Source organism: Chroicocephalus ridibundus, chromosome 3, assembly GCF_963924245.1.
Source record: "Chroicocephalus ridibundus chromosome 3, bChrRid1.1, whole genome shotgun sequence".
NCBI lineage: Eukaryota > Metazoa > Chordata > Aves > Charadriiformes > Laridae > Chroicocephalus > Chroicocephalus ridibundus.
In genome coordinates this window covers 77891454-77904816 of record NC_086286.1, presented here as the reverse complement: position 1 = coordinate 77904816, position 13363 = coordinate 77891454, and the positions used below count along the sequence as shown (strand labels likewise).

At 37.3% G+C, this 13363-nt stretch overlaps 1 protein-coding gene across 1 annotated transcript in view; it reads left to right on the top strand.

Annotated features, from left to right (window-relative positions):
* The window catches only part of SLC16A10 (solute carrier family 16 member 10), a 77750-nt gene extending 64545 nt beyond the window's left edge, over positions 1-13205 (top strand). Inside the window, exons 4-6 of the mRNA XM_063329774.1 lie at positions 1608-1751; positions 4826-5054; positions 7274-13205. Of these exons, the coding sequence (XP_063185844.1) occupies positions 1608-1751; positions 4826-5054; positions 7274-7509 (609 nt within the window). The 3' untranslated portion in view covers positions 7510-13205. The remainder of the gene's footprint in view (positions 1-1607; positions 1752-4825; positions 5055-7273) is intronic.
* Positions 13206-13363: the final 158 nt, after the last annotated feature.

The window sequence follows — 13363 nt, the reverse complement described above, 5'->3', positions numbered from 1 at the left end:
ACCACTAACCCTTATTTTTTATTTCCTTTCTGACAAAATAAATTGGACAAATTAATATTAGCTTTAATAGACTTTCTGTGACATGTAAGCAAAATTGAACTGATTTTATACTTAAGAAAATCACCATCACTCAGCAAATCCTGTTTATGTTAGGGGAGGGAAAAAAGACTCTGCTTGTGTATTCACACTCTGGCCAGGAAAGAATCTTGACTCTTTTGCTTTTGAAGTATTTAGTAAAATTGGACCCTTTCAATTTATAGTTAAGAGATTAAGGGTTCTCTAGTTTGAAGTGATACCACATAATCAGAATTAATAACAGAAATTGGTGTTCTGAATAGCAGCTTTTGCTATCCAGGTCTGTCGGCCTGTGGTCACCTTTTCTCTCAAATGCTTTTACTACATCTTTACTCGAAATCAGTTTCTTCTATTTGTTTCTTTACACTTCAGAGTCTTCACAGTTTGTGGTTCAGAACTAGTTATGAGCACAGAGATTGCAGGACTATGCAAATGATTTCTACATCTTCTAATGCTCACTTTGGCATATTTGGTATTGCCAAGCGTGTTTCAAAAAGTGATTGTGCAAAACTTTCTTATGGGAAATTTCTGGTCTTCATGGTTGATTTAAAAAAAAAAAACCAAACAATAAACAAACCCAAAACAACACAAACAAACCAACCCATGGAACCAGAGAGTATAAGAAATCCAAATCCATCAATCCAGTCTTATGTTGTTTTTTTTTTTTTTTTTTTTTAAAAACATGATTGGAAGGGTTAGAATTACTGATGCTGGTAGTTCACAATACTGTGATTGATGGTCTGGTGTCAGGACCAGTAAAGCAGGTGTCTGCTTTACTACTTTAGGTTGAAATGGCTGATAAATTATTCTTCCATTTCAAGCCATTCTTTGCTGTAGCTGCACCCTCTCCTGGAAGTCCTTGCTGTTGTGTTTGATGTTTGACACTGCAGGTGGTTCCTGCTCCTCTTCCTCCTTGCCCCTGGATGTCATGGTGATCATGCATGTCAGGATGAGCCAGTCTGGAGGGGCCCCTCCTACTTGTGCTGTCTGGCCTCCAGCTCTCTGCCCCTCTGCTTCTTGTTCCTGCCCTGAGCTATCTTCTAAGTTTGGTAGCCTGTATCTCTGTCTTAATGCACGGAACAATACTGTGGTGATACTCATTAATCGTTCAGTACCTTCAGACCTGAGAGCATGCCCCAGCCAGTGAAGCAACCAGTTCTAGACATCCTTTGTGGATTCTGCATTATATTAAATCTGTGACTAGTAAATTAAATGTGGCTGGGGAGAATGCTTCTGGATTCTCTGCAGTACTCGGTACTAGACACAGCCTTGTTATTTTCCTGAATTGAGTTCCTTAATTGTGAATAAAGTAACAACTTGTTTTCCAATAGTTTTAATTGTATTGCGCTTAATATTGATAAGCCAGTGCAAAACTTATTCTAAAACCTGTAAAAGCAGAGCTAGTTGGCCATTTGTAGTCATATTTGTAGGTCTGAGATTGACCGATTACTTCTATTTAACTCAAGTTTTCTAAGGTTTATCTTCCTTTTATTTCTAAAGTCAGTTTATTTTCTCAACCCTCTCTTTAACAGATGAACCATGTAAAAGACAGATTTGGTGACAGTGTGCCAGAAGAAGTACTTCTGCTATGTCTGGGCATTACTTCAGGAGTTGGCAGATTGATCTTTGGCAGAGTTGCAGATTATATTCCTGGTGCAAAAAAAGTTTATTTACAGGTATGTCTTTACGCTGTTCTGAAGGAATTTACAAACAATATTCTGAAGGCTTTGGTTGCAGGTACTATTAAGTAAGCAGAATTAACTGATTGGATATTCAAATTCAAGAAGTTTCAAAACTCTAGGAAACTCAATGTATGTTTTTTGATACTAGGAGCCTTTGGTGTCTGATTTTTATTTTTATTTTTCTTAATGCTAAGGAAACATGTCTACTACCTTGTCATGGTTTAACCCCAGCTGGTAACTAGGACCATGCAGCTGTTCACTCACTCCCCCTTCCTCCCCAGGGAGAAAAGGGTGGGGATGGGACAAAACAAAACAAAAAAACCCCAAACAAACAACAACAAAACCAACAAAAAACACCAAAACCAAATTTAATAGACTAGTAGTGAAAGCGGAAAAAGAAATGCTAATGATGATAATAGTGAAAGAATATACAAAATGAAGTGATGCAACAAAAATTGTTCTCACCACCTGAGGATTGGTTGCCCGGCCTGTCCTGAGCAGTGGTTGCAGATTCATCCCCACCCTGGCCAACCCCCATTTATATACTGAGCATGACATCTATGGTATTGGATATTCCTTGAAAACCAGGACATACCTGCTGGCTGTTTTCAGCTGGGAATGAGCGAAATTACTAATCATTAGCATGTGAGTGAGAAAACCTTTGGGGATTCTTTTGTTTCTGCTTTCCCTGTTTTATCCCATGATTTCATAACGGTTGCAGAAAGATTAATTTTTTTATATGTTCTTCTGTTAAGGATTTTGGATCTCTTTCTTGATCTTTGATAGGTGATAATTTGGTGTCAAGTATGTTCAGTGCATAATGCACACTGGTAAAGCCATGGGAATGTCAGAGGTGCTTAGCTGAGAAGATTTTGCTGAATGGAGGGGGTTACTTGCAGAAAGAGTCACAGCTTACGGAAATGCTGAAGCTTGGGAACGAAGGAGTATATACACTTTTTTCCCACCACACTTAGAAATGCTATTTTCTTGAGAAAATAGTGTTCGTGTAGATTTTTGGAAAAGCTTTAGTTAATAAGTTGCATGTTATCAACCACTGGGTGTTACTGTTTTGTTGTTTTAAAATGAATAGCAAGGGAGACATCTAATGGCTGTTGTCTGTACTACATTATTAAAAACAATTTTTAAGGAAGAACCACTTGTCTTCTGAAGATAGTGTTTATTGCCACAGTTACATAAATTTCGATTCCCTGATGATAGAGACTGGGACTGTATCTTATTCATTTACGTTGATTTAATACCTATTGTTACACTTCCAGATAATGTCATTATTAAAACAAAAAGTGAAAAGGCAGCATTGAGATGCTACACATGACTTACAAAGCATAAATACTAAACTTGCAGTAAAACCTACAAGCTTTTTTTCTTTTCCTTGAATAGCTAAAACTGAAAACCATGGACTAGGATGCTTCTGAGTACTGTTAGTTTCACCTAGTTTTAAGCAGGAAAAACACATTAATTTTTGCCGAGCCATGCCCCAGCATCTTCAGCTCTCCTGTTTCAAATCAGCGTTTTTGAGAGAAAGTGAATATTCACCTCAGGTATTATTCTGGATTGTCCAACAGTTCATACTATCATCCTATCTCATGCAAAAGTTATTTCAGAATTAATTTTGATGAATACAAATAAAAACTCTTTCCTCTTAGAACTTCACTGTCTCATAATTGAACAACTTAGAGTTCTCCCCAGCAAGTTCAACCTTCATCTTTCTGTTTCTGCATTCTTTCTTAGGGACCTGTTTTGCTGGATTTTGCTTTACAAATTCTACCTTTAGTAACATGATTATAGATCCTATCTTTGGTAGAATGATGCATTATGTCTCTTGTGGATACAAAGTTTAGTAATTTTTGGTTTTAGTGCTGCTTTTACCATTATATGATAATACAAAGAATCTGGTCAACAATATCTTAAAGAGTTTGTCTACAGATAACCACATTACTACTTAGATATAAACTAATCTCAAATAATATTTGTATTTTTGTCTATCAGAATACACAGAACTGAGAATTTTTTCACCTCTATCCTTAAGTTCCTATAAGAAGATAAATGTTTCAGTTTCTGCTTCTATACCATACTTTAGATGCTTCACAACAGGTTTTTTTTTAATATGCTAAATAAAGCATGTTGCCTAAAAGAACTCTTATGCTGTCCTGAAAGTAAATTTTCATCTAGCTGTATGCTTAAAGACTTTTCCTAATGAAGTAATTTATTTGATGTCACTTACCCATCAAAAAATTGTGATGTCTGGTAGTTAAGTGACTTTGTTTCTTTAATAGTCTACAAGTGACCAATGCATAATGCATGTATCTTATTTGGAAAAAGTGCTTGTGCAGTTAGGTGGAACATTGGTTTCGTATGCTGACACATGGATGGTGCACAAGCAAAACTCTTACCTCTTCTTATTTTCTCTTTAATTCTGCTTAAATTTGCTCAAAGACAGAGTTTTATTCCTTTAATTTACAACAAACAAATAATCTAAGATGATAATATGAAATTTTTGCAAGTATGCATGGCTACAGGAATGCAGCAAGATACCTTTATGTGGAAAAAGTGAAATGAGACTTTCAAATACCACCCTGTTGAATATAAGCACCCTGAAGCAATCACTCATAATACTGATAACTTTACTTAAACTACAATGGTGAGGAATCTAGTTATAGTGTTTTAGCTGTATTAAACTCATGATATTTTTACGGCTTTCACTTGTGAAAAGAGCAGAGAGTAATTTTTCAAAAAGTTGATGGCACAAGCAATGACCTTATATCATCACTGCAGGCTATTTGGTTACAAATGCATTTTGAAAACTTGTGAAATGGGTAGGGGAATTCCTTTGTTTGCATGTCATGACAGTAATATGTGTGTGTTTGTGTTTTATCTTGGTATGTAGCTTCTGATGCTGGTGATCCATGGAGACTGCTTATATTAATTTTAAAGCGAATACAGGCAGACAATTTAATTCACTGCAAATACAAGAAAGACCATCTGTTCCCTTTATCTTTACTGATTTGATGCAACAAGTTTTTTGTATTTTTTTCCTTGGTTGTGTTTAGGTGGCCTCATTCTTCTTTATTGGCCTGATGTCTATGATGATTCCACTGTGCCACGTCTTTGGAGGTCTCATTGCTGTCTGTCTCTTTATGGGCCTGTTTGATGGCTGCTTTATTTGCATTATGGCTCCTATTGCCTTTGAGCTTGTTGGGGCTCAAGATGTCTCCCAGGCCATAGGATTTCTACTGGGATTTATGTCAATACCTATGACAGTTGGTCCACCCATTGCAGGTAAGTACAGATATGGTCTGTAGTTGTAAATGTGTTTCGATGGTTGCATGACTTTGGCCATATTTTCTGTTCCCACATCATCTGCAGTGCACCTACGTTGGAGTTTTTCTTGGTATGTGCTCCAGAATATGTGGTGAATTTAACTGCTGCTCATGGCTTATTAATTTACTGTACTCTTTAAAGTTTGCTTCAGTAATCTTTATTGTTATGCAGATGTAAAACATTCTTCAAAAGAAAGATAGGTTTCCTGTTGGATTGAGGACCTGACACTTTCTGGACTGTTGAGGTGACAGCCTATATGTTGATTGTGTTACAGAAGGACTTCAAATTATAATCTGAAAATTAATTGGACTCAAAAAATTGGCTCATGTAAAAACAATTGTGAGGGTAAAAGCTCCAGTCACTTTAATTGCTTCTTATAAGTAGGAACACTGACTTTTTTCATTCTTTGATGGGAGACTGTTTGACAAAGTACAGGTTTTGAAGATGAAAACTAAATTCTTTGGGAGGTGGCAACAGTTTAAACTATAATCCTTACCACTGCTGATTTTCAATCATAATTTATCTGAATGTCTTCTGAGTGCTCTGAAAGATCCTTAGTAAGTCGTAACTGAACTATACTGATGACACCAAGCTGAGTGGTGCAGTTGACACGCCTGAGGGACAGGATGCCACCTAGAGGGACCTGGACAAGCTTGAGAAGTGGGTCCATGTGAACCTTGTGAGATTCAACGGGGCCAAGTGCAGGGTCCTGCACCTGGGTCGGGGAAACCCCTGGTATCAATATAGGCTCAGGGTTGAAGGGATTGAGAGGAGCCCTGACGAGAAGGACTTGGGGGGGTACTGGTGGACAAAAACCTGGATATGAGCTGACAATGCGTGCTTGCAGCCCAGAGAGCAAATAGCAAGCTGCATTGAAAGAAGCGTGGCTAGCAGGTCAAGGGAAGTGATTTTTCCCCTCTGCTCCACTCTGGTGGGATCCCACCTGGAGTACTGCATCCAGCTCTGGAGTCCTCAGCACAGGAAGGACATAGGCCTGTTGGTGCAGATCCAGAGGAGGGCCAGGAAAATGATCAGAGGGCTGGAACACCTCTCCTATGAAGACAGGCTGAGGGAGTTGGGGTTATTCAACCTGGGGAAGAGAAGGCTCCAGGGAGACCTTGTTATGGTCTTTCAATACTTAAAGGGGGCTCATAAGAAAGATGGGGACAAGATTTTTAGTAGGGCCTGTTGCAATAGGACAAGGGGTAATGATTTTAAACTAAAAGAGGGTAGATTTAGACTAGATATAAGGGAGAATGTGGTGGTGAGACACTGGAACAGGTTGCCCAGAGAGATGGTAGATGCCCCATCCCTGGAAACATTCAAGGTCAGGTTGGATGGAGCTCTGAGCAATCTGATCTAGTTGAAGATGTCCCTGCTCATTGCAGGGAGTTTGGATTAGATGACCTTTAAAGGTTCCTTCCAACCCAAATGATTCTATGATTCATTATGAAGAATCATAGAATGGCTTGGGTTGGAAGGGACCTTAAAAGTTATCTAGTTCCAAGCCCCCTGCCATGGGCAGGGACACCTCCCACTAGACCAGGCTGCTCAAAGCCCCATCCAGCCTGGCCTTGAACACCTCCAGGGATGGGGCATCCAAAACCAGCCTGGGCAACCTGTTCCAGTGTAAATAAAATTTTAGAGCTAGAACAGCATAGACTAGGCAACTCCTGATCTTGAATAGAGTTTGGTTGATGGGAGGAGTTTTGAGACAGCAATTAGAGTGAATTGTTAGAAAACATGCTTTTTAATAAAAGGCAACCAGGAATGCAATATACGCAGTATATCTAGAATAAGATTAAGAGGCATGTTGATCAAAAGCAACTGTTATCAAAAGAGGGAGAATTTCTCCAAGTCATTGCAAGATTCAAGTGTTGGAGAAGCTGAAATGAGCAACTTTCAAATAGGAAATATGGTACGTGTTTTTAATGATGGGTGGTAATTAAGCAGTTGGGCAGTGACATACTGAGTTCTTTGTTACTTGGCGTCTTTAAATCAACTCTGGAATACCTTTCTACCTACATATACACACCTATATTTGGCCATCAGGTAGTCAGATTAGTGTTTATAATAATCTGTGTCAGCTCTCAAGTTTCTGATTCCAAAGAAACTGTGTGGTTTTTGTAGATTCAGAGGCCCCATTATTTATCAGTTGTAACTTTCTGTCTTGCCAGGCTTGCTGCGTGATCACCTCGGCACCTACGATGTAGCATTCTACCTGGCAGGAGTCCCTCCCCTTATTGGCGGAGCTATATTATGCGTCATCCCCTGGGTCCATGAGCGGCAGAAGTTAAAAGAAAGAGCAAAACCTGGTGATGGAGAAACTACTGAGAAAATGCTGGAAAACGAAAACACTCTGGTGTTGGATGGTACAGAAAAGACAGTCAAAGAGATGGAATCTGGTGTTTGATGCTTTCTTTCCCTGTACCAGCCCGACCTTCTTCTACTGAACTGGATTTGTACTTTTTGACTGAAGATACTAAATGATGCTGAAGACTTTTTGAACTATTACTCAATTTGCAAAACTGCTAGAAGAATCTTTTATACCATTGAACTTTTTTTGATGAGTTGTTGAGTTTGATTTCAAGCCACATTTTCAAGGTATTTGAAGTTTTGTAGCATTAGTGTGTACATATGTAGTGATTCTGTGTGTGAAGAGAATATTTTTCTAATTCATCAGAGCCTATTTCTGGAAGTGTGAAAGCTGGTTTTGGTTCACTGACCCAGGATCTTCAATAACTTTTGTAGTCCATCCAATGCAGGCACACCCGTGGGTGTTTATACTGGGAAATATAGTAGCTCTTACGACTGATTTGGTTTTTTTTTTTGAAGTTTCTCGTGTTGTTTTATAGTCTTTTACAATTCTATATAATGAACACAGATATGCATCTTCATGATTCCCTTAAATCTTGCTGAAATCATTGGAAAGCTACATTATTAAACATCTATTTTATTTTCTCTAAATACCCCAGCCTGCTCAGTTTGCTAAACAATTACCTGTTTTTGCATTGATTCACCTCTTCACAGTAGCCCGAACAAAGAACATTAAGGATGAAATTTTTGATGGGCACAAGTTTTGAATATGCACAGACTAAGCTCCATGTGCAAATTCAGACATAAAGCTGCTGAATGATAGATTTTTTTTTTTATTTTTGTGAAGGCAATACTATTAACATATATGTGTATATTTTTTTCCTAGCTAAACCTCAGAATAGCTGATACTTTTGAAATTGTACTGACAGTAATACTTAGGAGCAGTATTGTGAATTAGACTAAATTTCAAATTATTCTGTTGTACTTGTTAGTTTCTTTTTTTTATTCTCAAAACCAAGACAGCTTTAAAGAATACATTCTAAGTGCAATAATAAGTTGTTCTTAAAGTGGAAATATACAAAAGCTATTAAAATAACATACAACAATTAAAGGATTTTTGCACTAAGTGAACATGCAGGTTTATTACAGGTCTTTATAGCTGTGTTCAATTGCATGTAGGTATAGCTCCATATTTTATTCAAATCTAAAGAAGTGTCTTTTCATGTCCTATTTCTTGCTTAACAAGCTACAGATGGCCCTATTATTTATGTATTCTTAGGTATTATGCACTGTTTGTCAAGCAGGTATTTCTGAAAGCCTTTCTCTGAAAAATATTTAAAAGCATAATACTTTGAGATGAAAACACTGCTTTTCAGTTTATCATAAAACACTTCCAAGGACATTGTTTATTTGCGGATATGGATCAGCAATGCAGTGGAATACTTAAATGTTCTTTATTTCAGGTCCATTCAATACCGATCACTTTTGTTGTCTCGTTTAGATGTGTCATAGCAAAAATTAAACTAAATGTGATCTGAAGACAAAATGCACATTGAAGTGCATTTTCTTAATTAGTAACAATACCTGTTCTTTACATAAACCACAGAGACATACTGTTTTAAAATTATAACCCTTATTGTCTTTTCTATTTCTATTATTTTTTTCTCCAGCTGTAGGAAATTATACAGAAAGCCCATGCACATTTGTGATATAGAACATTGTTAGCAATAGTATTGCTTAGAACGTTTACATCTATCAACTTATAAAAGTCGTTTAAATATAATCATGCAAAGCATCCTAATTATTGGAGACCAAAGCTCATACCTTATTTTATATTGCAGAATTTCGATCTCTGCTTTACGGGAGTGAGGCTTAAAAGAATTTAATATTAAAATGTTAGAGGTGTATGGGAGGGACTTGGAGGAGGAAAAAAAGAAATAAAAAAAATCTGTAAAACAGAGGTCCCTTTAAGTTCACTGGGACTTGTGCTTCTGCACCTCATAAATGCTTCTAAAAATGTCATTAAAATATTCATGGTATTATTAATTAAAATTACTACAAAATGCTGCCTTCATTACAAAAGCTCATGCTGTTCTTGCATTTCTGTAGAATGTGTTATTCAGTATTATCTTCTCTTTAGGCAACACAAAAGGTGTTGAGTAAGTGTGGTAAAAGCCTCTTGTTTCCTATTGCTTTGTTGTGAAAGATTAGTATTCATCACATATCTTACATTTCTGGTGGTTTAGCTTTGAGTTTTTAACCAAAAAACAAGACAGCTTTTTAGCACTGATGTAATTTGAAATCATTGTGACCAGACGTCTTGATGTAACTGTGGCATCTTCCTGACTTGCTGCTCTGTATCTATATAAATTATCTGGGAGAGAATATAAAATAATTGTTGTTAAGTTTTAGAAATCATACAGAAATAGTGTAACAATAGTATGAATTAATTATTGCCATACCCTTTAAAAATGTATTTGTACATAAAAATCCCCACTCTTATATTTGAGTAACTAAAAATGTAAATTATGCTTACAAATATGAAGGGCAGCATTTAAAAAAACCAAACCCCAGAGACTCTGGGAAGAGGGTGCAATGAGTGAATAATTGTTTAGGAGCGATAACTATGTTAAAACCAGCTACTGAATGGGATGTCAGACAAGAGGTAAACAGAGTTAGGGGTAGGAAGCTATGCTGCGTGATGATGATGTGATAACGAACCTATTTCTGGTGCCAGTGCTTGTTTTATAACAATGTTAAAATTGAGAAGGCTGCAGGAAAAAATGAAATTTTGGAAAAGGTAAAAAAAAAAAAAAGTAAATTAATTTACTTGCATGAGAATTGTTAGTATCTTTACTGTTAGCTTGTATCTATGGGGGGAAATGTTGAATAGAAAATATTCTGTATTGGACATAAGCATAAGAAGATTGTGTCCTAAAGATGGATAAGATGCAGTTGAAACACAAGTAAAGTTCGAATTGTTAGCGGTGAGGCTAACCATTGAGAAACTTATTTAGATACCAATTTCTATATGCCCTGAGTTTTAAAAATGAGGTTAGCTGCCTCTCTTTAAAAAAAAAAAACCAAAACCAAACAAACAAAAAAAACCAACCCAAAACACAGAAAACCCAACACAAATTAGGAATTGTTTAGTATGTGTATGAAAAAATGATTGAATAATGTAGAAATGGTTGCTATTCTGAAAACTAGGAGACAAAAGCCCTGAACACTCAATTTTATTTTGACTGAGTAAATGTAAATAAACTTTTGTAACAAAATTTAATTTTAGGTGTGACAACCTGTTCATGGGAAACCTGCTGAACTCTTATTTAGATGAAATAATTCATGCCAGATTTAATCTTGTTGGGGTAGATTCTAAAGTTAAAATACTAGCTTAGTTCAAGAAAACCCTTAACTCTTTCAGATGTAGAACACTTTCGCTCTTCCTCTCTTGAGAACAGTTCATAGGGTACTTTTCACAGACATTGCTCTCCCATCCTGGAAACAGAGTAATCGTCTTTTTTCCATTAAGTGTTCTCAGGGTAAGCTTCAGAAGAAATTGGGTAGAAAGAGGTTCACTTAAAATGGCATTGTGAAATTTCCAGTCCTACTTGATGCTGTAATTTCATACAGCGGATATTGAAACTGAGCCTAATTTTGAGCAAGGGGTTGGCTTTATGTATGGCTGACACTTAGGTTTTTTCAGTAGGTATGAGATCCTTGTAGATCTTAATATATCTGTTCAGCAAAGAGTCTGAAATAAGGAAAACTCTTCAGGTTCTTATTTACATCTAAGCTATGCAACAACATACAATGTATAATTAATAAAAAAATATTGTTGGATTTATTCTGACTACATGTTAAAGGACCTGTACAAGTCTCAAGCCAAGACTTCAAATTAACATACTCTTAGAATTTCTTTCATTCAGATCTGTTCAGCATTAACACTTAAATTTTTTGTCTAAGTTTACTTTCAGCAACTGTTTATGGGCCTTCCTAAACAGCTCACTCAAGTCAAAGATGACATAGCCATACCCTGAAGGGCCATCCTTCAGGGTATACTCAGTATCATATGAGGTAGACAACTGACATTTTTCTCCTTTGGCTCTTCATGTTTGATGTCTGGGCATGTACATTCCCCCCTTCCCTTTGGAGACACTGGATTGTCAAAGCTGATGCACACCATATTATATTTTTTCAGCCTTCCTTTCTCAAACTTCCTCCCTGCATTAAACCTTTGAATAGCCATAGCCTGATAGACTAGGCAAGTTTTTATGAAGTGGGAGACGTGAGGCTGAATCAATTCACAGGAGTGGCTGAAGGCAGTTCTCATGCTAGGTGAATGCTTCAATCACACGCTTCAAGATGTAAAAAATGGACACTACCTTCTTAAAGCAAGAATGCTCATTTGCGTCAAGTAAGACATGCCAAAGGGACAGGAGATGCTTCCTTGCAGCCCCAAAAGGCATATCTAAGGATTGGAATCAATACTACTATCCTTACTATCGTCCTTACGGGTTAGCTTAAGTGGGTGGGCTCTCACTGTGCTGGCACGGGGCAGCTCCCTGCTTTGCCCCTTGCTGGTGGGGAGCCCAGGCGGAGGGGCTCGGCTGTCCTCCCCCAGCAGGGAACAGAGGTGCTGCCTAGTTTGGGGCCCGGTTCACCTCCAGGGAGCTGGAAGTCTTATGGATGCTCACTTTCAGGCATCTTAACTCTTCTGTTGGAACCGACCCTCTGATATTAAGAGTGCGTGTGTACGTATTTATAAATACAATGTATTTCGACCAGGGCCTTTAACTACGGGAGCTATAGCACTGGCATGTGGGAGACAGCTGAGGAAGAAGTCATTATTTTCATTTGTGTGTTTCACTGTTGACAAGCGCAGCAGCATTACAGTTCCAGGCAGCCAGTGAGTTTCTAGTCATGTAAACTTTGGCATACTTTCAATATGCCTTTTAGTCTTATATATATTGTGTCAACATTTTTAATGTTTTGGAACAGCGTATGCTAAGATTAGAGTGATTTTATACTAAAATGTCTGCTACTATTGACAACACTGACATGTTTGAGTATCTTTATAGACATCATATTTTGTATGTTGTTTTTGATATTAAAAGATATACATTTTGCTAGCCTTAACTCCATTCTTTAAAGTTCTGCTTTGTTAGAAGGGTAAGAAATGAATGTCCAATGTTTTCCATGGTGCTAAAGTAACTGTGATCAGTCTCAAATTACTCAGAATAAAGATGGTAGTTCTCAAGTGCCCTATTTGTTACTGCATGCATCATTTTTAGGCTTGTTCTCCTGTAAAAGTTGTCATTTCTTAAAAGTAATTTTGTGTTATATTCTGATAACTAGTGAATCACATGCGCGTACTTTTGTATGAAAGTCTTTAGAGCTTTTATTATCACTGTGCTCTGATTGGATTGTCCCCATCACATTTGCTCCTAAATTAATATACGATGCAACCCATTTCATTCTGATTGCACCGACAATCCATTTTAAGACCAATGGTTTATAAACCTAAACTACTGACTTTGAGTTACATGCTTCTGAGAATTTTATCTACTCTTATTTTCCATTCTGGGGTTTGATATTAAACTTAGAGAACGCTTGCATTCACAAAAGGCAGAAGTAGAATTGAGGGAGGGGAAAGTGTGTCGGAAGAAACTTGAGTGGCGTTTCAAAAGAATTGTGTATTGTGTGCTTCATGAACTGCCAGTGTAATTCAGTGGACCTTTGATCATTTGCTGGCCTGCTACCAATTTCACCTTGACTTACCTTGGCAGTATGAAGCGCTTCCACATTGACAGCTTCAGTAAAGCACAGGAGTTCATTCACCTTTCCTTTGTAGTAGGGCCAAATATCTCCTTTTCTTTAATAAACATATCTGATGATAAGGGGGAAATATTCCCATTCCACCTGGGGTTATTCTCGAGAATGCCTGTACT